Here is a 24,027-nt window from a genome sequence, read left to right as displayed (position 1 = left end):
TACCTTGCTTCAACATTTCTTCTTCTTCTTTATTTAGCACTGGCTGTCCTCCCATTCTTTTTGGATGTGCTTCTTGCACTTTATTTTGTAGGTTTGATTTAGGTGTACCATACAAATCACACGCTTTTCTGTATGATAGTTTACCACTCTAAATATCATGAACAGCTTTATTTAAAAGTTCCAGGTCATAATTACACCATACTGTAGCACCTCTCCTGCTCTAATACATTCCTGGCATTCTCTGAAATCACCCCACACAGTACACAATTTTACAAAAACTGTCGTTATTTTATAACCTTGCACGAGAAACTTGACAAACTCGTATAGAAATTGTCTCAATGCTGTTAGCTACTGAGCACATCGACAATTACAGCTACAATAACTTCCCACTCGACGAAACAATAGAAAGTTTCCACTTTACAATAATGCATAGATTTTTAACACAGACTGTTCATCAATTATTCACCTTGGGAAACAATTGACACAAAATAAAAGTTGTGGAAAACGATAAATGCAATCTTGCGCTTAAAATAATTGGCACACAGTTGTTAAAATAAGTAACTCTTTGTTTCTATGCATTGGCAAAGAGCAATTAAGGCATACTGTCTGAATTCTCCCCGGTGTCCGAAATCAACCCGTTTGAAGGTACATAAAACTAAGCACAAAATTAGATCTGGTGTTCTATTCTTCAAAATTGGGGGCCAATCATTCTCCTTTATGAAAATGCAGATTGTACTCACGTATGTTAATGTTAATTAGTTTAAAGTAAAAAAAAAGAGTTTAAAGGAGGCAGGTGGCAAAACAAGAGGGGGAGTAAAAAATATCGCAGCTTGCTTCATCACATCACCCCCTCATTGGATTGACCAGACAGATATTGTGAATAGCTAACTGGGCAATTCAATGACCACAAGTGATGCCAGAGATTGGGTTTAAAATCTACACACAAAAAAATATTACATAAGAAATCTTATCAAAATCTACAGTACATATGTTTTTCAAATTCTAACTTATATGAACTGGCCATACAAAAATCCCCATACAAAATATTTACATGCAGTGTATTGTACAGTATAACAAAATATCCACAAGTTGTACTTTTAATAAAATTTAGGCATCTTCATCTTAAGTGATATCCTTTTTGGGTAAAAGAAGATTACATTTAAAGATACATATCATTTTATACAAGTCCTGTCTTGTTTAGCAAAAATTAATCCTCATGGATTGCAATACACAGAAAATTTCACTTGCTCATTGTTCAGTAATTTTCACAAGCACTTTCACACACTTTCTCACCAAGCTGTCCACACCTTCAACAGGTCCCAGTGGCAGTTAGTAAGGAAGTGCACTGCTATCTCTTCCCTTGGAGGTGGTTCTCCTCTGTCACAGTACATGAAAAAATGAGACAAAATACCCTACTTTAGTACACTTTTACTTCGAACTTAAGTCTAACAAGGGGAGGTCGCCAATTGTGAAATTCAGATTCGATTCATACTGTGCATAATAAAAGCTCATGGCCAGAGGTGTAATGTGGCAAAGCACCAAGATGCACTTCTCAGCCGTTGTCAAGAAAAACGACAGTTAAAAGAAACAGTTGCTGTGAAATACTCTATACGAATTACAATTTCGTACAGCGTCGTGGCGCAGCGGTAAGCGCTCGGGTTCGTAATCCGAAGGTCGCCGGATCGAATCTCGCACCATGCAATTTTTTTTTTTAGTATTTGTTTTTTTTAATTCAAATAAAAAAAACAAAGATGATGTGACTTACCGAACGAAAGCGCTGGCAGGTCGATAGACACACAAACACACACACAAAATTCAAGCCACAAGCAGACATATTTAAAGACCGTTTGCGGAAAACATAATCATGTTTGAAGTCGCCAGTTTTTCCACGAGAAACGACTTTCAACAACTTATTATATGCATAACTGTGGCAACTGATTGCCGGGTCTTCAAATATGTCTGCTTGTGCCTGTATATGTGTGGATGGATATGTGTGTGTGTGCGAGTGTATACCTGTCCTTTTTTCCCCCTAAGGTAAGTCTTTCCGCTCCCGGGATTGGAATGACTCCTTACCCTCTCCCTTAAAACCCACATCCTTTCGTCTTTCCCTCTCCTTCCCTCTTTCCTGATGAGGCAACAGTTTGTTGCGAAAGCTTGAATTTTAGGTCGTATGTCGTGGAAAAACTGGCGACTTCAAACATGATTATGTTTTCCGCAAACAAAGTTGTATTTCACAAATGTTATTAATTGGCTTCATAAGAGAAGGAAACATAGTAGGTGAATATGGATTGGGTGGAAGAAATGAAAGAGGAAGCCGCCTTGTAGAATTTTGCACAGAGCATGACTTAATCATAGCTAACACTTGGTTCAAGAATCATAAAAGAAGGCTGTATACCTGGAAGAATCCTGGAGATAATATAAGGTATCAGATAGATTAGATAATGGTAAGACAGAGATTTAGGAACCAGGTTTTAAATTGTAAGACATTTCCAGGGGCAGATATGGATTCTGACCACAATCTATTGGTTTTGAACTGCAGATTGAAACTGAAGAAACTGCAAAAAGGTGGGAATTTAAGGAGATGGGACCTGCATAAAATGAAAGAACCAGAGGTTGTAGAGAGTTTCAGGGAGAGAATAAGGGAACAATTGACAGGAATGGGGGAAAGAATTACAGTAGAAGAAGAATGGGTTGCTCTGAGGGATGAAGTACCGTATTTACCCGAATCTAAGCCGCACTCGAATCTAAGCCGCACCTTAAAAATGAGACTCGAAACAAAGGGAAAAAAGATTTCCTGAATCTAAGCTGCACCAGAAATTTGAGACTCGAAATTCAAGGGGAGAGAAAAGTTTTAGGCCGCACCTCCAAATCGAAACAAAGTTGGTCCATTGTAATATGAGACACAATTTAGGTCGAATGAATGACAATACAGCTACAGTAGTTTGGTTCAAGTCGTAAGCTTTACCAGGTAGCCATTGCTATGCGTCAGGCGCTCCTCCGTATTTATACGGGTACCCTTCCTTTTTCACGTGCTTCGTCTGGTTTGAATCGATTGCTTATTTTGTTTGATCTCATAAGTGCCGTTTTCTCTGTTATAGGTGTTTACGTCACTCTATGCTGAAAATGCATCACTGTACTGTGTCATGCATTGTTTGTCGCATTCTGATAGTGCGTCTTTACGGCCTGTCGCCGTTCGTGGCATGGCTTGCTTTTGTGCGCGCTACCGCCCCTTACAACTAAAAAGAGGCGAATCGTCTCATTAGCGAAGCAATGTCAAGAGACTGTTATTTGTTGTTACTTACACTGCTGCTTTCTTTGAGAATGATCAACAAGAACCAAATAATAGGCTGCGTATGGTAGAACATGTTCTGAACAAGAGTTAGGCGAAAATTTTTCTCCGTTTGAAAATCTTTGTGGCCGCTTCTTTAGTACATCAAATTCTGCACAGAAATTAGAGTCATCTTAGATTTAAAAATCTAGTCAGTTGCCGTGGTTCATTTCTGACAGTATCACTATTAGGCTAAGAATAATATGAATATAAACATGACACGATAAGTGTATTCTCCCGCGTTTGCTGTTGTCTCACTCTAGTTTCGTAGTTTATTAGGCAGACAGGATTTAAATGAGATAGCAACAAACACGGAAGAACACATGGCAAAATGTTTATATTCGTATTATTCTTATGGTGAATGGTGAAGAGAATACTGCTTGTGATTCACATTTCATCAGGTTACTATTAGCAACCATCTCTTCTCACAGGTAGGAAAAAATTCAGAACGTAGAGTTGGCCATATTGAAAAACATCCCAAACAGTCTTGCCAGTCGGATTTTTGTAGTACATTGAAATTCTACTACAGTCGAAGATGAACAATACGGAATTTGTATTTACTTCGTTGGATAATGTATGAAAATGCTGTGGTCGAAACTCGGGGCGGAGAAAAAAAAAGCTCGTCCTCCATCTTTTTTTTTAAATTTATTTACTGACGCAGAGGTTTTGGTGCCAGTATTTATCTTTGAGCCTACAAAGCATGCCTGTGTAGCGCTACATATATTCGATGGCAGAAGTTAGTTGTGGCGGCACCTACCAACATTTTTCAGAACTTCTGCTTGCTTTGCACTCGATTCTAAGCTGCAGGCGGTTTTTTGGATTACAAAAACCGGAAAAAAAGTGCGGCTTAGATTCGAGTAAATACGGTAGTGAAGGCAGCAGATGATCAAGTAGGTAAAAAGACGAGGGCTAATAGAAATCCTTGGGTAACAGAAGAAATATTTAATTTAATTGATGAAAGGAGAAAATATAAAAATGCAGTAAATGAAGCAGGCAAAAACGAATACAAACGTCTCAAAAATGAGATCGACAGGAAGTGCAAAATGGCTAAGTAGGGATGGCTAGAGGACAAATGTAAGGATGTAGAGGCTTGTCTCACTAGGGGTAAGATAGATACTGCCTACAGGAAAATTAAAGAGACCTTCGGAGAGAAGAGAACCACTTGTATGAATATCAAGAACTCAGATGGCAACCCAGTTCTAGGCAAAGAAGGGAAGGCAGAAAGGTGGAAGGAGTATATAGAGGGTTTATACAAGGGCGATGTGCTTTAGGACAATATTATGGAAATGGAAGAGGATGTAAATGAAGATGAAATGGGAGATAAGATACTGCGTGAAGAGTTTGACAGAGTACTGAAAGACCTGAGTCGAAACAAGGCCCCGGGAGTAGACAACATTCCATTAGAACTACTGATGGCCTTGGGAGAGCCAGTCATGACAAAACTCTACCATCTGGTGAGTAAGATGTATGAGACAGGCGAAATACCCTCAGACTACAAGAAGAATATAATAATTCCAATCCCAAAGAAAGCAGGTGTTGACAGATGTGAAAATTACCGAACTATCAGTTTAATAAGTCACAGCTGCAAAATACTAACGCGAATTCTTTACAGACGAATGGAAAAACTGGTAGAAGCGGACCTCGAGGGAGATCAGTTTGGATTCCGTAGAAATGTTGGAACACGTGAGGCAATACTAACCTTACGACTTATCTTAGAAGAAAGATTAAGAAAAGGCAAACCTACGTTTCTAGCATTTGTAGACTTAGAGAAAGCTTTTGACAATGTTAACTGGAATACTCTCTTTCAAATTCTGAAGGTGGCAGGGGTAAAATACAGGGAGCGAAAGGCTATTTACAATTTGTACAGAAACCAGATGGCAGTTATAAGAGTCGAGGGGCATGAAAGGGAAGCAGTGGTTGGGAAAGGAGTGAGACAGGGTTGTAGCCTCTCCTCGATGTTATTCAATCTGTATATTGAGCAAGCAGTAAAGGAAACAAAAGAAAAATTCGGAGTAGGTATTAAAATTCATGGAGAAGAAGTAAAAACTTTGAGGTTCGCCGATGACATTGTAATTCTGTCAGAGACAGCAAAGGACTTGGAAGAGCAGTTGAACGGAACGGACAGTGTCTTGAAAGGAGGATATAAGATGAACATCAACAAAAGCAAAACGAGGATAATGAAATGTAGTCAAATTAAATCGGGTGATGCTGAGGGAATTAGATTAGGAAATGAGACACTTAAAGTAGTAAAGGAGTTTTGCTATTTAGGGAGTAAAATAACTGACGATGGTCGAAGTAGAGAGGATATAAAATGTAGACTGGCAATGGCAAGGAAATCGTTTCTGAAGAAGAGAAATTTGTAAACGTCGAGTATAGATTTAAGTGTCAGGAAGTCGTTTCTGAATGTATTTGTATGGAGTGTAGCCATGTATGGAAGTGAAACTAGGACGATAAATAGTTTGGACAAGAAGAGAATAGAAGCTTTCGAAATGTGGTGCTACAGAAGAATGCTGAAGATAAGGTGGGTAGATCACATAACTAATGAGGAGGTATTGAATAGGATTGGGGAGAAGAGGAGTTTGTGGCACAACTTGACTAGAAGAAGGGATCGGTTGGTAGGACATGTTCTGAGGCATCAAGGGATCACAAATTTAGCATTGGAGGGCACCGTGGAGGGTAAAAATCGTAGAGCGAGACCAAGAGATGAATACACTAAGCAGATTCAGAAGGATGTAGGTTGCAGTAGGTACTGGGAGATGAAGAAGCTTGCACAGGATAGAGCAGCATGGAGAGCTGCATCAACAATGTTTACACGGGTAGTTAACGGAAGACGTAGAAACGATATTCCGAAATGAATATGTATAGTGTAAGTCAAATGTTCGAATTAGAGTAGAGACCCCACTATATATATATATAAAACAATTACTAAAAAAAACAGTTTGCATGGAGCGAGATTCGATCCGGCGACCTTCGGATTACGAACCCGAGCGCTTACCACTGCGCCACAACTCTGTAGGAACTTATAAATCGTAGAGAGTATTTCACCGCAACAGTTTCTTTTAACTGTCGATTTTCTCGACAACGGCTGAGAAGTGCATCTTGGTGCTTTGCCACATTACACCTCTGGCCATGAGCTTGTATTATGCGCAGTATGAATCGAATCTGAATTTCACAATTGGCGGCCTCCCCTTGTAAGACAAAAAGTTTCACTAATGGCAAATGGTAGTCATTACATCATAAATACATTACATTACTTAGTTCCCATAACATTACAATAATTAGCACTAAATTTGACTATAGTACGAAAGGTGGTGACTAGGAAAAATTTTAACTCAAGTGCACATTACACTACCAAAATATTACGCAAAGTCATAACTGTCTGAAACTGGTTAAACTTGAAAGATTTGAGTTTCTTTTCCAGTTGCAAGCTAGCAAAAACTCAAGATGTGCAGTAGCATAGATTTACTAATCATTACATTATGAAAAAAGAATAGAGTCACTATCACATAAATCAATTACTATTCTACTCAAAATTAAGGGGATGGAAGTTGTACCATATCATTGCCCCACTTCTCTACTCCACTCTAAGCACTACTCTCATTCTATCAGAAAATTAAATCCTCACAAAATCACTAAATGTTACCGAGTAGTTGACCTGTCAGAGTATTCACATCACTCTAGCACCACAGTTATCAGTTAATCAGCAAAATTACTTTTCTTCATCCCAGTATTACCACTTTAAGCTCATAATTCCTCAGAACAGAAATAGAAGTTTTAAGATAATATATAGCTCCAATAATGCAGCATTATATGACATCTACCTCACTAGAATTTTACTCTTTCTGTTAAGCTCTCATTCCCAGCTGCGGTGTCATGAGTTGCACAATATACACAGTACCCAATGTTGCCTAGTTCACAATTAGATCATCAGTACAGTTGTATATAATTATCCTTTTCATTAATCATGTCTTTCAGCTCCATTATTTTACTTACCTTTCTCACTTAGTTAAATAGTGGAGCGCTTTCTCAAAAAATATTCCTACTGCAGAGACAGGCTTCCTAACCATTAAGATGTTAACATTATTCATTATATTATAAACACCTGCTCTGCTTATTCACTGCAAAATTGAGTCTACTGAGCAACACTCCATAGTAACAGATCCTTCTACCAAGGCTAACTTAACTCTCATTGGTGATCAGACAAAATTATCACTTAGAAGAACTGTTATTTCACTCTATTGCTTAATATTCTAGCCTGAAGGGCAATACACATACAACTATTACTTATTCTTTCCACACATTACTCCAGCCAACTAGGTTTAAAGTTGTAATTCCTTAATGTTAGAAAAGGCTGTACCATGACACACTTCTATAAGTAGATAGTTATCTCAATATACTGACATAATTGAACATAAACACTTCTATTATACCACAATTAATATTAAGATCTAGTATTCAAGGTGGTTTCTTACTGCCTATTGCCTATGCTGCTACACCAAACACTAGAGAAACTTTTTCTAAAATATTTCTATACTAGAGAATTCTACTGCACAAAATCATGTGAATGTCAAAGATAGAATGTTCTGATTCACTTATAAACTACAGATAGGATAGGAGAAGAGTTCGACTGTCTCAGGAAACATGTAAAATGAGACAGACAGCTGGGGTAAGTATTATCGCCACATAATGAATCCAACAAAGATTGTTGAACCACTTACTTTCCAATTGCACAAGGAATTTGTCCCAAATATTGCGTCAATTCTGAGATTTTTAATCACCAACAAATTGCACTTGAACAGCTATCCTGCTAATTCTACAGTTAATAGCACCTCTTGTTTCACACTCTTTGATAGCTTACCAGTAGCACAAATAATTTTTATTCCAGAAACATGCATCACTACTATATGCTCTGTGTTCTTAATAGATCCAAAAATGCCTGTGAAATGCCATTCAAGTTACTACCCCTGTCCAGTAAACACTTAACATGTATACCTTGTACACTTGCTGTTATTACATGGTGCCACACTTCCTTTTACTTACCATGTGATCTTTATACAACAAATTCTCATTAATCTTTTCTTTACTGAACACATTGCCCTCATTATCAGTTATAAATTTAAATACCCCAGTCTCATCACTACTGGTTTCGTCATTGCTATCATCATTACAACTACTGTCAGAATCAGACCCACTGTCACTTATGCTATGGTTTAGATCTTGTACCTCCTCCACTTTTTGCTTTGTTTCAGTTAGTTTTGAATCTACATTTTAATTTACTTTTTCCAGTGTTTCCTCTACCACTACTGCACACTTGGTTTCTACCTTCATTTCAAAATCATTTTTAATCTGATCAATTTGATTCTCAAGTTTAACTCTACTTTCAGCACATTGTTTATTGGAAGCCTCCACCTTCATACTATTGTCATCACAAAGCTTCTTTCTCTCTTCCACACGTTTATTAATCAAAGTTAATTTTTCATTAGCATTATCACAATCTTTAACTATCACATCAAACTTTTTATTTAGTTCTGAAAGATTAGTGCTAACTACCTTAATTTCCTGTTTAATTTCTTTCTTCAGTTAATCGTTTAAGCTAACCATGTCAGTTGTAATGCTATCAGTTTTCTTTTACACCCTATTAATGTCTTCTTTCATACTCATATTACTCAAACATCTCATCATAATTTGCCTTAACATCACTTCCAAATTTCTATCTGCCATAAACTGTTGTCCTCACAGACTTTTGCTACTGGATGCCTACTCCTTAACCTTAATGACCTCACCCACTTCAGTACTGGTTTTGTCCATTTCACCCACATCACCACACAGTGTAGATGATGCTTTTATCATTTCATCTACAATAGGACTTTTGTTCCCATCATTCAAAGTTACAATCATGTTTGATTTACTATTGGCTACAGAACCAGTCCCACTTAGGTCTTTCTGTTCATTTAACAACTTAACCTCTACAGCTTTGTTTTCAGTCACACTGTCTTGTTCGTTAAGATCACTCATTGTGTATCACTTAATGCAAAACAGCTTTTGCAATGAATTACCTTGTTTTTAATTACTCACCTGCTGGCATTTTGTCTTCCAAATGTTTACAATTATTACAGAATTTATATTTGTTTATATGTCAACAACAGAATTTAAGTTACAAAAAAAATTACTGATTTCAATCTATAACAAAAGATACTAACTAGAAATAGTTGAAATAAATTAGAAAATCAATTACATACATAAAAATAAGCACAAAATTAGATCTAGTGTTCTATTCTTCAATAATTGGGGGCTAATCTTTCTCCTTTAAGCCGGCCGGTGTGGCCGTGCGGTTCTAGGCGCTACAGTCTGGAACCGAGCAACCGCTACGGTCGCAGGTTCGAATCCTGCCTCGGGCATGGATGTGTGTGATGTCCTTAGGTTGGTTAGGTTTAATTAGTTCTAAGTTCTAGGTGACTGATGACCTCAGAAGTTAAGTCGTATAGTGCTCAGAGCCATTTTTTTTCCTTCTTTACAAAAATGCATATTATACTCACATATGTTAATGTCAATTAGTTAAAGGTAAAAAAATGAATTTAAAGGAGGCAGATGGCATAACAAGAGGGGAAATAAAAAAATATCCCAGCTTGCTTTGTTATATATCCAAAATTTCTTAACCGTGAACATTGGTTCACCATCAAACCCCAAACCCTTCAACATGCAAAGTAATCTTACATCTGCAGAAAGAACCACAATCCCCCACCTAAAAATAATCCCAACCTTGTAATCCTACTTACTGATGAAGGTTCCACCACTGTTGTTTTAAGCTGCAATGATTACTGGGCAAAAGGACTCTGCCAGCTGTCAGATTCATCCACCGACAAACACTGCTGCAGTGATTCCATTCCAGAACTTCAGCAGGATCTTCACTCACTCCTCAACTCCTTAGGCCTATTCCACAACCTCTCCCTGGAGTCTATGTCTCTGCTCACCCCTACCACTCCCTGCACTCCTACCATCTACATGCTTCCTAACGTCCACCATTGTGGCTGGTTGCTGCCTCCCCTCCCCCCCCCCCCTCTCCCCTGCTGAGAGGATTTCTGCTTTTGTAGATAAACACCTTCAACTTATTACCTGCTACCTACCATCCTACATCTAAAAGGTACCAACCATTTCCGACACCAATTCTCTGCAGTTCCTGTTCCCTTACCACATGGTGCCCTGCTCGTCACTATTCCCAGACAAGTGTCTGTCTACATGAATGGTTACTGACAAACTGTAGACCATTGTTTTCGACAAAGCTCTTGTTGGCTGAAAGGTTACTTTCTGACAGTCTTTTGCTGTGCTGATCTACAACTCAGCATCTCCGCTATATGGTGAGTAGCCACTATCCTTTGATAATATTTTTGTATGTTTCTTAAGGACACTGACTGGGATCTTATCTAACCCTGTGGATTTTTTTATTGTTTAATTGCTGTATTACCCATTCCACCTCTTTCTCTGCTGTTTGAAAGAGCACTGTTGAGTGTCATGGCTGGTCCTGGTGTAGAATATATGTGTCTGGAAATTTACCTTGCAGTTTCTTAGCAACGCCAATGAAGTATTCATTCATGAAGTTTGGGTTGCTGATTTGAATATCTTTGTTTTTAATCTGTTTTTCCAAATTTTTTTGTCCAACATTTGCTGTCTCCTGTTTGATTATGTTCCAGATTGCTTTGCTTTTGTTATCTGCCTTGAGTAATGTTTCAATGATCACAAGTTCTTTTGCAGCTAGCAATACCTTTCATTAAGTTCTCCAGTAATTTTTGTAAAATGCTGAATAGGTGTGTCAGTTTGGCTATTTTTGATGGGCGTGAGATACCTTAGAGTTTCAGAGGAGTTTTTGATACCGCTGTTCACCGTATAATTCTTTTAAACCTTCAACAATGATGTGCAATATTTTGGGAAATGCTTCCTCAGATTTTAGTTTAAACATTGTCATGAACATTTTGTTTACATTTGTTTCTGCATACACTTCCTTCCACCTTTCAAGCTGTAACTGGAATGGGAGCTGACATACATTTGATTCTGAGAAGATGCTTTTGTATTCATTCAATTTATTTGCTTATATTTGCTTTTAGTATCTGCTAGAGATAATCTGGTAGGCCTAGATCTTGAGCAAGTAACTTTCAGTGCCTTCTTTCTATGTACGTTACCACATAGTCTATTATTGAGGAAGATTATGTGGTCACTCTAGGTGGATAGGTTGTAGCCTCTCCCCAATGTTATTCAATCTGTATATTGAGCAAAAAAAAAAAAAAAAAATAAAAAAAAAAAAAAATAAAAAAATAAATAAATAAATAAATAAATTGAGGTTCGCCAATGACATTGTAATTCTGTCAGAGACAGCAAAGGACTTGGGAGAGCAGTTGACAATGTCTTGAAAGGAGGATATAATATGAACATCAACAAAAGCAAAATGAGGATAATGGAATGTAGTCGAATTAAGTAGGGTGATGCTGAGAGAATTAGATTAGTAGTAAAAGTAGTAAAAGGAGTTTAGCTATTTGGGGAGCAAAATAACTGATGATGGTCGAAGTAGAGAGGATATAAAATGTAGACTGGCAATGGCAAGGAAAGTGTTTCTGAAGAAGAGAAATTTGTTAACATCGAGTTTAGATTTAAGTGTCAGGAAGTTGTTTCTGAAAGTATTTGTATGGAGTGTAGCCATGTATGGAAGTGAAAATTGGACAGTAAATAGTTTAGACAAGAAGAGAATAAAAGCTTTTGAAATGTGGTGCTACAGAAGAATGCTGAACGTTAGATGGGTAGATCACATAACTAATGAGGAGGTATTGAATAGAATTGGGGAGAAGAGGAGTTTGAGGCACAACTTGACTAGAAGAAAGGACATGTTCTGAGGCATTAAGGGATCACCAATTTAGTACTGGAGGGGAGCGTGGAGGGTAAAAATCATAGAGGGAGACCAAGAGATGAATACACTAAGCAGATTCAGAAGGATGTAGGTTGCAGTACGTACTGGGAGATGAAGCAGCTTGCACAGGATATAAAAACATGGAGAGCTGCATCAAACCAGTCTCAGGACTGAAGACCACAACAACAACAACAATGTGCTCTGATTGAGTTTTGAGAAAAAAAAGTCTGTATTAGCACTAGGGAATCTGTATAAACAAAATACAGTTAATTCTCTAATCGTGTAAGTCCACTATCGCCTAACATTGCATTTCCATGGGTCATTTGCTGAAATATAATGAAACAAAGATTGTGGGCCATAAGTCAAATCTTTGGAGCTCAATCATCAGTGAATTGTTGGAAATATGACTCCCTGAATCCCTTATGAATCGAGACTGCGGTTTCCAGTTAAATTCTACATTGGACTCAATTATTGAAAACCTTCATGCTCTGCGTAATTAGTGTTATTCTGTGGTCTTACCTTGTGAAGACAATCGTTCAGATATCAAAGAGGTGACCTTTCACCATGGACAGTGTGCAGAGCAGTGCACAGACTTACAGCTGAAGCACATGTCCTCAAGCAACACATGCATAGTACCAAACAGGACATCATGCACGCACCAGCAAGATCTTAAATAGGGGAGCTTAGTGTATTATTCATCAGTATTCACCTGAAGATGACCAGGAGACTCTGTGCTTAAATATCATACCAGTAAGTTACAGACATCCAGCAGTTCCCAAAATTTTATAGAACTGTTTTCATATTCTTGAAAGCCCTCTTCATAGCTTGGTCTGCCGAATATGACTTAAGTGAAGGAGTGAATGAATGTGTGTGATGACCGAATTACGGCTGTTCATCACTCCATACTGTAGACTATATACAATTAATTACCCATATAACATACATTAGAAAAAACATTTATCTATATACCACAAACAGGTCAATAAATAAGCATGGAATCGGGGACCTGCCAGAGGAAATTAAAGATGTAAATGACCCAGCACTTTTAGCCAAAGGCTTAAGGAACATTTTTGAATAATACTTATTATAACATAAATGAAGTCCGCGCTGTAAGCTGAGTGGTCAGCACAGCGGAATGCTGTGCCAAGCAGCCCATTTTGATTCCCGGCTGGGCCGGAGATTTTCTCCACTCAGGGACTGGGTGTTGTGTTGTCTTCATCATCATCTCATCCCCATTGACATGCAGGTCGCCAAAGTGACGTCACCTAAAAAGACTTGTACCAGGCGACTGGTCTACCCGACGGGATGCCCTAACCATACGACATTTCATTTCACCATAAATGAATAGTTAAAACAGCCCTCAACAGCCAAATAACTATCCCTAAACTGCAATATGTAACTTTATTCCCATAAATGTGTATTATGTAAAAACATACATTAATAACAAATGCTATAAACTAAGTATGAAAACTTTCAAAACATGTAAGAAATTATTTACATAATTTAATAAGAGCATTGTATCAACCACTGACAAAATCCTTACAATGTATATTGTACGAAGGATGAGTAAATAATTATATAATTAGAAAATGCATTACCTCTGTATCATGTAAGGAGTGCAGAATAAGAGACAACAGATAAAGAATACCAATGATTTAATTTTTAAAATCCAAATTTTTCATTGATGGTATGTTTGAAAATCAAATTCAGTAACTCATACAGAAAACTAGTAAAATGTAAAATAACATTCAGAATATTGATCATAAAAATTAATATACATATTTTGTATTTCAGACTGTGGTTGTGACACAAAATCAAGTCTCATGTCGGCTACCAGAGTACTTCCCAGACCCTGATCGCTTTGTCCCAGAAAGGTGGCTGAAAGGACATGCTTTGTATCATGGTAGTGTCAGCCCATATCTGGTACTTCCTTTTGGGCATGGACCACGCAGCTGTATTGCCCGCCGCCTAGCAGAACAAAATATGCAAATTCTGTTGCTGAAGGTATGTGAGTTGCAAACAAACTGAAGATAATTGTTACTGTCTGTTTTTGTTTCCTCACTGAATGTGCATAGAAAAAGACTTCAAGTGTCTCTTTATTACCATTTTATTTCTAAGAAGTTGAGCTTCACCTTTCTGTGTCTTAGCCCTGTTTAGAAATGGGATGAAGGAAATGAATGAGAACTAAAATATAATGTCTTCATGACAATAAATTAATTAAAGGCCCACAAACTGGCTAAAGAAATTGGATTTGAATCAAGCAAAGCGAGCTGTCTTTAGAAGTGGGTATAGAACAATAAACTATTTGCAATGAGAAAATGGATATGAGTTAGTATTTTGTCTAGGAATCAAATGTTTTGAAGAATTTTCAACAAAAAGTTTGCCCATGAGAAACGAAGCGTTGATATCAACTTGATACTTGCTGGTGAGACTGAACAGTAATATATTTTGTAGTTAGGTTTTCACTTATCCTTGAGCAGCTTCTGCATTCTGATTGGCTGCTACAGCAGAGATACTTTTGTGATCCACTCCTTATTCCATTTGCTGATCAGATTTGCAAACTTAATGAAATTGAGAAATTTAGATATTGAAAGATGTATTAATATTATACTTGAATATTGGTGTAAACTGGTAACTGTTTGTTGGTGAGCATTTTTCTACATTCTCATACCAGAATGTTTTGCTATTTGAGATATAGTGGACTGATATTTACATATACCTCTACATGATGCTCTGCAAATCACTGTGAAATGCATAGCAGACAGCAGTCACCATTGTATCACTTGTTAGGGTTTCTTCCTATTCCATTTGCAGTGGATTGTGGGAAGACTGGCACAATGTAGTCAGTGAAATGGAGTGGACTTGATGGTCCCTGGTATTAGTATCACTGTGTGCTTTAACTGCAGTTCTGCATGCCATACTTCTTTACATCACAACAGTTAAGTCAAGTGGATACAAAGAATGTGCTACAGAGCCCAGTGAAGCTGTCTGCAGGATTCTTGTTTGTACTCTTCAAGAGGTTACTCTTATTCGTGGAGAATATTGTTTCATACTCCAGCTTTAGGTGCAGTGCAGGGAAGATACCGATAGTACAGTAGATATATGTCCAGTTTGACTTATAGTTAGGATGCCTGTTGGACTGGATTGATAGTTTAATGTTCACAAGCATGTTTCAAATGTGGAAATAGTGCATTTCAGGTTTTCTCATGTTAGGACAATCAGTTTTCTGAAGTAGTTAGGCCGACTCCTTCTCATGATGCTCCTGGCAGCTCAAGAAATGGGTCACCCCTGAATTCCACTGTGTAGGCCGCATCTGACTATGCCATCAACATAGCATATCTGTGTTGCAGGTCCTCTAATACTGCTGCAGTACAGTCGTTTGACTATTCAGTGTTTACCACAAGAGACCACCAGAGAACACTGCTCATCATGGCAGTTATTCCAGATGTAAACTAATACCACTATACAACAAATAATGGAAAACATGTTATTAGAGATCAGGCAGTCCTTAACATTTTTAATCCTTTAGCAGCCGTGCCGATTTTCGTAACATGAGTGGGTCATGGCACACTTTGTACACATGTAGTCAAAAGCTGTCATTATGATACCAAGGGAAACATGTATGAGCTAAATCACAGTTTAATTTTAGTTTATTTAAACAACAATACAAGAAACTTATATTACATTGATAATTTACTATTTGATCAAACAAATAAGAAACGTTCATATCATTCTGTTGCCGCAGCTGACATATCAATCTATTCCAACACTTTTAAGCACATACTGAACAAAAACACTCTCATCGCAATATAAAAGGACAAAGGCTTTATATAATGAAGGAGTATCAGTTATCACAAAGTTTCTTCCATCTACACAGTTAATTGTCTTGTGAATTTTTGGGAAATGCTTTACACTTCTCCCATGTATGCACTGTTTTCACATGCCATTTGGAAACAAAACTGTGGCATGAGTTACAGCTTATGGTAGTAGATATATTTCCTGCTCATCCACATGTCACACACCAACCTCTTTTCTTGGTGGTAGGCTCCTTCATTCTTTCAACACATTGATCTTTGTATTTCATGAGGAAAGTTGCAATGTTGGCAGGAAGTGAAGGAATATTAATTCTTTCCACTAGTTGAGGCTTCATAAGAGACAGTGCCAAATCTTCCAAGAAAATTCTTGACTTCTTTTTTGGATTTGCCTCATTTACATGAAAAATTATTTGAGCATTGATTCCTACTATGTCCATTAAAGCACAGAATACAACCAATGGCCACCTTCTTGTCACTTGCGCAACGGAATATCCACCTCCCAGTTGATTGACTGTGTCGACTTCTCCCTGTGTTATATTGTCACCCAAAACTATCTCTGATGTACCTGAAATCATGCTTAGTTGAAAGTAATATAACTGCCTTGTTTTGTTTTGGCACATATGAGACTAGCGTCATATCATTCTGAAAACCAAATAAAGAGGAGTGAGTAGCCCTACATTTCCCAGGTAAGAAATCTTGTAGGATCTCACATTTGTTTTTTCTCAATGTGCCGATGCATGTTAGTTGGTTTTTCAAATGGGAGTTGGCTAAGGAATAACTAGTGTACCAGTTACCCATTATAATGTTTCTTCCTGAGCCTTCAGTGTGAGTAACTAGCCTTTGTACAATATCACAGGGAGAATTAGAAACATTGTATGGTCCTTTATGTTGTTTTCCACAATATACTTCAATATTACTAGTAAAGAATGTTTCAGCATCCATTAAAATAAAAATCTTTATCCCATACTTTGCTGGTTTGTTCGGGACGTGCTGAACAAAAAAGACAGCATCCCCAGAAAGATTGCAACTTCTTGTCTACTGTCACAAATTGTTCTGTACTATAAGTATTCTTTCAGTTCACCACAAAGGCATCCAATATTTGCCTTATTGCAGCAAGTTTATCAGTTACCCTTCTTTCTTGCCTTGTACTCTTGTCATGAAAACAAATACATTGTAAATGGAACTGAAATCTTCTGTAGTTCATCACACTTTCTTAATCTCCATGCCAGTACCATGTGCTGTCCACAGTTCAATGACATTTGTGCGGTTTGCTTTCCTGGTAGCAATGAGATACAGCAATCCCAACAATGCCATTATTTCATACCTTGTAGTTTCATTGTCATCCCTTTTTCTGAAATATTGTACACATTCTTTGTTAGATTGAATGTATATGTTCATGTATTTTACAATTTCATCAATCATTTCCATGCTAAGTATTGTCCATAAAGCCTCTGTTTCACTTGTGATCCCTCTGGCAATATGTGTAGGCCCAGGGAATATTTTCACAATATTCTCTCTTTTTGTTTTCGAAGTCACATCAGAACATATTTTAATCCATTTACATGTTTTGTTCCCCCAAATGAAAATACCACCAGTGAAGAGTGGCCCTGAATCATGGTCTCTTCGAGTGATAAATTCCTCTACTTCTTCAGAGCTGTGATTGTTTTCGTTGTCTGGCACAGAACTGAAATCTGGATCCTTGTTGAGTAACCAATCAGGCTTGTTGTCTGTCAGCTTTGATCTCACCCTGGACAGTAATATACCCGCTTGTTACATGTTATCTTTTAATTCGACTAAAAAGGAGCAAAATAAAAGCGAAGAAAAAATTACTTACATGACCAGGCATGTGGCATACTTTGTACACTAAGATGACACACCTGCATTTTATTCTAAATTACTGTAGCTCACATGAACCTATGACAACACAACTTCTCATTGTGCTAACTGAAACAATAATGAAGGAATAGGCAAGGGCTTGCTGTTTTAAAACAACAATGAAGCTGTGCACGACTATGTTATTTGTGGTTGGTGCACTTTACACACAGGTGTGCCATCTCGAGGATTAAATTAAACTTCATTACAATAAGTGACACTGCAGAAGTCTTATCACATCCATTAAATAACAACATGAGTTTTTGTTTGTGAACTGTATTTGAATCCACTGATAACTAAAGAAAGCTTGCGTGACTGACTGAGACTTGACTAGGCATAAAAGAACCTAAAGTATCGAAGTGTTCACCAGTTTCAGTTTACAAGGCAGAATGTCCGAATGGGGAAATAAATGACAATACATTTAGAACTGGACCATTTGTTTCCAACAAATGAGATGCCTTGAAGTTGCAGAGTAACAGCCTCGTTGGTGCAGATGCCTGCTGCACATCTTCTAAGCTGGCACCCACATGTTTTTACCTTTTTGCCCCTTATTGATCAACCATCAAGAAAGTTAGTTTTTGTTTTCTTGTGTTTTTTGTTCTGGTGATTGTGCTTTAAATGTGGCTCATCTCAGGATCAGCAAGTCGCTACCCACACTGTGGATCTCAGATGGTTTTTGATAATGAGGTGGACCATTTCTCTAATATTTGTGTCTATTTTGTTCAATAACATAACAGGAAATGCTATAAACATGCACTACACTAATACAACTTGTGTCTCATCATAGTACCATACAACGAATGGCTATCTTAATTAAACTTGAAGTCTTTTCTCATACTGAAGTAGCTCTACCAGACTACAATGTAAATATAACGATGTGGCTGTGAGAGTAGTTGCTGAACGAAACACATTTAACGGAGTATTAAGTGATAGGATTTCATTAATTGATTTGTATATTTTGAGTAGCAGTTCTGCTATATTGCATGTTTCTTACCCCTAGATCTACTGATTACTGAACGCAGCTGTTCACAGCTCGGTCACAGAGGAGGTTGAATCTTACTTTCACACCAGTTTGGAACTGAGAGCTACTGCCTCTTACTCTTCACAGGGCATGGACATTTTTGTGGAGTAAGTGACCAACTGCAGCATTTATTGCCCCCTCCTTGTGATTGTGATGGCTGATACAGATAATTCATTATGAAGTCAATGATATTAGTCATAGTTGTTGTGTGAAAGTAACCTCTGCTTTCTGTAAACTTATGTCTGATAAATCAATGACACACCAAAATGAAATTCATTCAAAATATTTGATTGGTATACCACAAATATATCAGGTGAATCTTGCGAGATAATTGTATCATTCAAGGCACCATCAAAACTATCGCAGTGTCACCAGACATGTTCCACTGTGTTATCATGAACCTATCATACTTGTAGCAGGAGGATTATGATTCTACCGGCAGTGTCTTTCTTGAGTGGTCTAACAGTTTACAAGTGCATCTTGTGTATCAATGATGCAAGAGCTTAATTGCTTTTCCTACCACATCATGACGAGTATTCTAGTATTTATGATGAGAGAGAAGAAGGGAAAGTTGCACAGACCACTGAAGTACATACAACAGAAAATAAACATAATCCACTGAGTTACAGATCCATTTCATTGACTTAGACATGTAGCAGGATGTGTGAACAAATACTTTGTTCCAATGTTATGAACTATCATGAGATATATTACATATTGACATGAAACAAAAATGGATTTGGAAAGCATGACTCTTGTGAGACACAGCTGGCACTTTATTCGGATGGTGTACTGCGTATAGGGGCTCTCAAATTGATATTATTTCTCATAAGTGGCTTCTAACCTCACTGATTTCATATGAACTATTGTCTCAGTTGTGCAACTGAATTCATAATTTCCTGCCTGAAGGATCACAGTTTGCAGTTCAAGGAAAATGGTCTCTCATTAAATTCCAGTAAGACCAGCTTTATTCAGTTTAGTACAGAAACAGAAAGAGAGAGAGGGGTAAGTGTGACATGTGGTAATCAGCCAATAGAAAGAATGGAAACAACAAAATTTTTTGGAGTGCATACTGTCAAGAAAATGAACTGGTCTTCACATATTTTAGATCTCTGTAAGAGGCTCAGCTCTGCTACATGTGCTTTACGGGTTGTCACTACATGTGTTGAACCTAACACTGTAAAAGTGTCATACTATGGCTATTTTCACTCACTCATGGAAAACGGCATTTTTTGGGGCAACCAGCCATTAGCAAGGAAAGTGTTCATTGCACAGAAGCGAGCTTTAAGAATTATATGTGGATTGCGCCCAAGAGACTTGTGTAGAAACAGCTTTCGAAAACATAAAATATACACAACTACATGCCAATATATTTTTTCTCTCATGTGTTTTGTGTGTAAAAATATAGAGATATTTCAACCAAACAGTAATTACCATGAGCATAACACACGGAGGAAGAATGACATACACAACGAGCATAGAACTTTGAGCTTGGCCCATAAGGGTGTCCACTACAGTGGAACAAAACTCTTCAATGCTCTTCCTTCTGAAATAAAGAGAGAGATTCATAACAAGAGTAAGTTTAAGAAAGCACTAAAAATATTTCTGCTAGAAAAAGCTTTTTACCGTCTAGATGAGTTTTTAACTAAATAAATTGTAAAATTTTAACATTATATAATACATGTTGACATAATGCCTCTAAGAATGTTGTTGAACTTGAACTCTGTCTCTGTGTGTGCTCTGTATCAGTTTTGTTTAGTGCTTTAATGTATTTTCTTTTTACTGTATTGCTGCTCAAAGATTTCACTGTATAAATTTTTATATAATTATGTACTCAAATGTCTGTATATGCTATAAGATTATCATATTGTATTTGTAAAAACTGACTCGTTCCATGTCCTTGTGAACCCAACACAGTTGGACCTAAGATACATGAAATAAATCAAATCAATCAAATCAGTAACTGATAGGATGCCACCTAGTGAAATGGAAATAATGAGTGTGTCTCCTAGATTTGTGGCAGGTAATGCTACCATATAGTAGACTCCTCACAAGAGCAAAGTGAGTGGCAAAATGATGTTGAAAATTTATCTTCACAGTGCAAAAGGTGAGAATTGACCCTAAACAATAAAGTGTGTGAGGTTCTCCACATGATTACTAAGAAGATTTCATCAAACTTTGAGAAATTGACAGGTAACACAAATTTTTGGGTTATAGATGTAATGAAAGACCTAGGAATTACAGACATAAACAACGTAACTGGGAAACATCACGTTGCAAAGGTGAAACAAATGTATTGACCAATCCTTAGAAGACCCTAGAAGTCTGCTAATGTGATTGCCAGCACTATGGTTGTTCAACTTCTTCTGGAATATTGCTGAGCACTGTGTGATCATTACCTGAGGGGATTGATGGAGGACATCAAAAACATTGAAATAAGACAGCTGATTTTGTAGTATAGTGAATTTAGTGAATTAGGGGAGAGAGTGTCACAGATATTTTTCTTCTTTTTCCCCTGAGGTGGAGGGGAGGGGGCACTGCGACAGGCTGGGGACACAATATTAAAACATGTGAAATGTGATTTATTAGTCTCATTACATATATTGTGCCGATCATATGATCTATTGTACAGGGATCCTCTCGAGTTTAGCAAAAATATATTGTGTAATGATTTACAGAAATTCTTTTTACACTAATTTAAGAATAATGCCAATAAATACAACACTACAATATTTACTATAAATTACCAGTTCACCAATTTCCTTTGTTGTACACAGACAACACTGCAATATTAGCTGTAGATTTTTATTGTTCAAAGTGTCAGGCTGTCTTCCATGAATTCCTCAGTGGTGTAGTAACATTTCTCTATTAAAATATTTTGGAGTAAACTTTTCAGTGAACCAAGGTCCATTGTTAATATGTTTCTTCCTTTTAATTTGTTATATATTTTTAGCCCCATGTCTAGTGGTGTCTGAGCATAAAGCTTTAAGTGATCTGAAGGAAATTTGAGGTTTTCCTTGTGATGAGTACCATAGTTATGCTAAAAACGGAACTTTTCAAGAAAGTGTTGATTATTATATACAAAAATCAAAATTTCAAAAATGTACAATGAAGTAATTGTTAGTATTTTTAATTTCTTGAACAATGGGTGACACGAATTATTTTTGTGGGCAGCACACATGTTTCTAATGATTTTCTTCTGAAGAATTAGTAGCCTTGTACTGCTTCTAGAGTTTCTGCAGTAAATTATCACATACTGAATAACAGATTCAAAATAACTGTGGTAGACTGTTTTTCTTGTGTCCATATGAGTGGCACCAGATAAAATAAACATTGCAAAAGCTAGGGAATTTAATTCATTTGCCGGGTGGTCTATATGTGTCTTCCAGTTTAAACTTTTATCAAAGTTTAGGCCCAAGAATTTCACATGGTTGACTTCTGTCATCAACTGATTATTATGGGCTATTTGTACAGGACATATTGCTGCCAATTTAGAAACAAATTGCATTATCTGGGTCTTAGTGACATTGAGCTTTAGTCCATTTTTATGGACCCAGGATTCCAGTTTCCCCAGAACATTTTCTATACTATCTGTAATCTTTTCTATTGTATCATTTTCTATCAGGACTGAGGTGCCATCTGTGAACAAGACTGAATGAGCATCAATATTTAATGGTAAATCATTTATATACAACAAGAACAGGTAAGGGCCCAGTATTGAACCCTGTGGAACTCCTTGGGAAATTGTTTTCCATTTGATGTTAAAATAAATCTTTGCTTGCTTTCTTGCAGATAAGAGTTTAACCACTCTAATGCAGTATCCTCAATCCCTTAGCTCTTCAGTATGTGAAGTTGTAATGAGTGGTTCACTGAGTCAAAGCCTTTCATTATATTCACAGAATATTCCTGAGACTTTTGTACCCTGATCTAGTGATGTGATTATTTTTCCTGTAAATTCTCTGATGGCATTTATGGTGCTTTTTCTTCTTTGAAAACCAAACTGATTTTTACAAATAATGTCATTTACTGTAATGAAATTTTCTAGTTGTTTTGCCACAAGGATTTCAAATACTTTAGAAAAAACAGGAAGGAGAGGGATAGGCTGGTAGTTTTCCATACATTCTGGTAATCCCTCTTTAAATAATGGCTTAATCTCTGCACATTTTAGGACATCTGGGAAAGACCCATGTTCAAAGGACTGGTTTACAATAATAGTCAGTTGGTATGAAATAATATGGCGTACTGTCTTTATGACCATCGAAGGTATTCCATCCCATTCAGCTGAAGTTTTGTTTTTTAGTGATAATATTATGTCTTCCACATCTTTCTGAGTGATTTTTCTGAATTTCTTAAAACAAATGTTTTGTATGTCATATTTATACCTGAAAATCATATTGTCCTGACGGGCTGTCATGTCTATGTCCGATTTTGATATATTGGCTAAGAAATCATTGAAGCAGTTTGACATTTGAACATGATTTACAATGATATCACCCTGAAACCTAATTTGAGAAATTTCCATGACTTTCAACATTGACTCCCAACTCTGATTTCACAACAGACCTCGGTATATTTAGAGAGGGACTGCTTGTCACTGCAGATCTGGTGACCATGGGTGGCTATGCTATACAGAATGGACTTCTTGGATGGAATGAGTGGCAGCTGTCGAAGTGGAGGTATTGCTGATGGTTAGTAGGTTTGATATGAACGGGGATACTTATGTAGCCATCTTTGAGATGGAGGTCAACTCTAGGAAGGTGGCTTATTGGGTGGAGTAGGACTGGGTGAAGCAAGTGGGGGAGAAGTTGTTGAGGTTCTGGAGGAATGTGGATAGGGTATCCTCACCTTCAATCCGATCGCAGTCATCAGTGAATCTGAACCAGGTGAGGGGTTTAGGATTCTGGGTGTTTAGGAAGGATTCCTCTAGACGACCCATGAATAGACTGGCACAGGATACTCTGGATTTGTTTGTAGGTAGTGCCTTCAAAGGAGAAGTAACCGGGAGAGGATATAGTTGGTCATGGTGACTAGGAAGGAGGGTGTTGGTTTAGAATCTGCCAGGCATTGGGAAAGGTAGTGTTCAATAGCAGTAAGGCCA

General features: G+C 37.3%; 1 protein-coding gene across 1 annotated transcript in view; it reads left to right on the top strand.

The window, feature by feature from the left end:
• LOC126418962 (cytochrome P450 302a1, mitochondrial) overlaps positions 1 to 24,027 on the top strand; it is a 233,072-nt gene that overhangs the window by 190,362 nt on the left and 18,683 nt on the right. Inside the window, exon 8 of the mRNA XM_050086008.1 lies at positions 14,016 to 14,225. Within this exon, the coding sequence (XP_049941965.1) occupies positions 14,016 to 14,225 (210 nt within the window). The remainder of the gene's footprint in view (positions 1 to 14,015; positions 14,226 to 24,027) is intronic.

This window comes from Schistocerca serialis, chromosome 9, assembly GCF_023864345.2.
Source record: "Schistocerca serialis cubense isolate TAMUIC-IGC-003099 chromosome 9, iqSchSeri2.2, whole genome shotgun sequence".
Classification (NCBI taxonomy): domain Eukaryota; kingdom Metazoa; phylum Arthropoda; class Insecta; order Orthoptera; family Acrididae; genus Schistocerca; species Schistocerca serialis.
The sequence above is the reverse complement of the archived record's forward strand: the minus strand, read 5'-3'. Positions and strand labels throughout refer to the sequence as shown.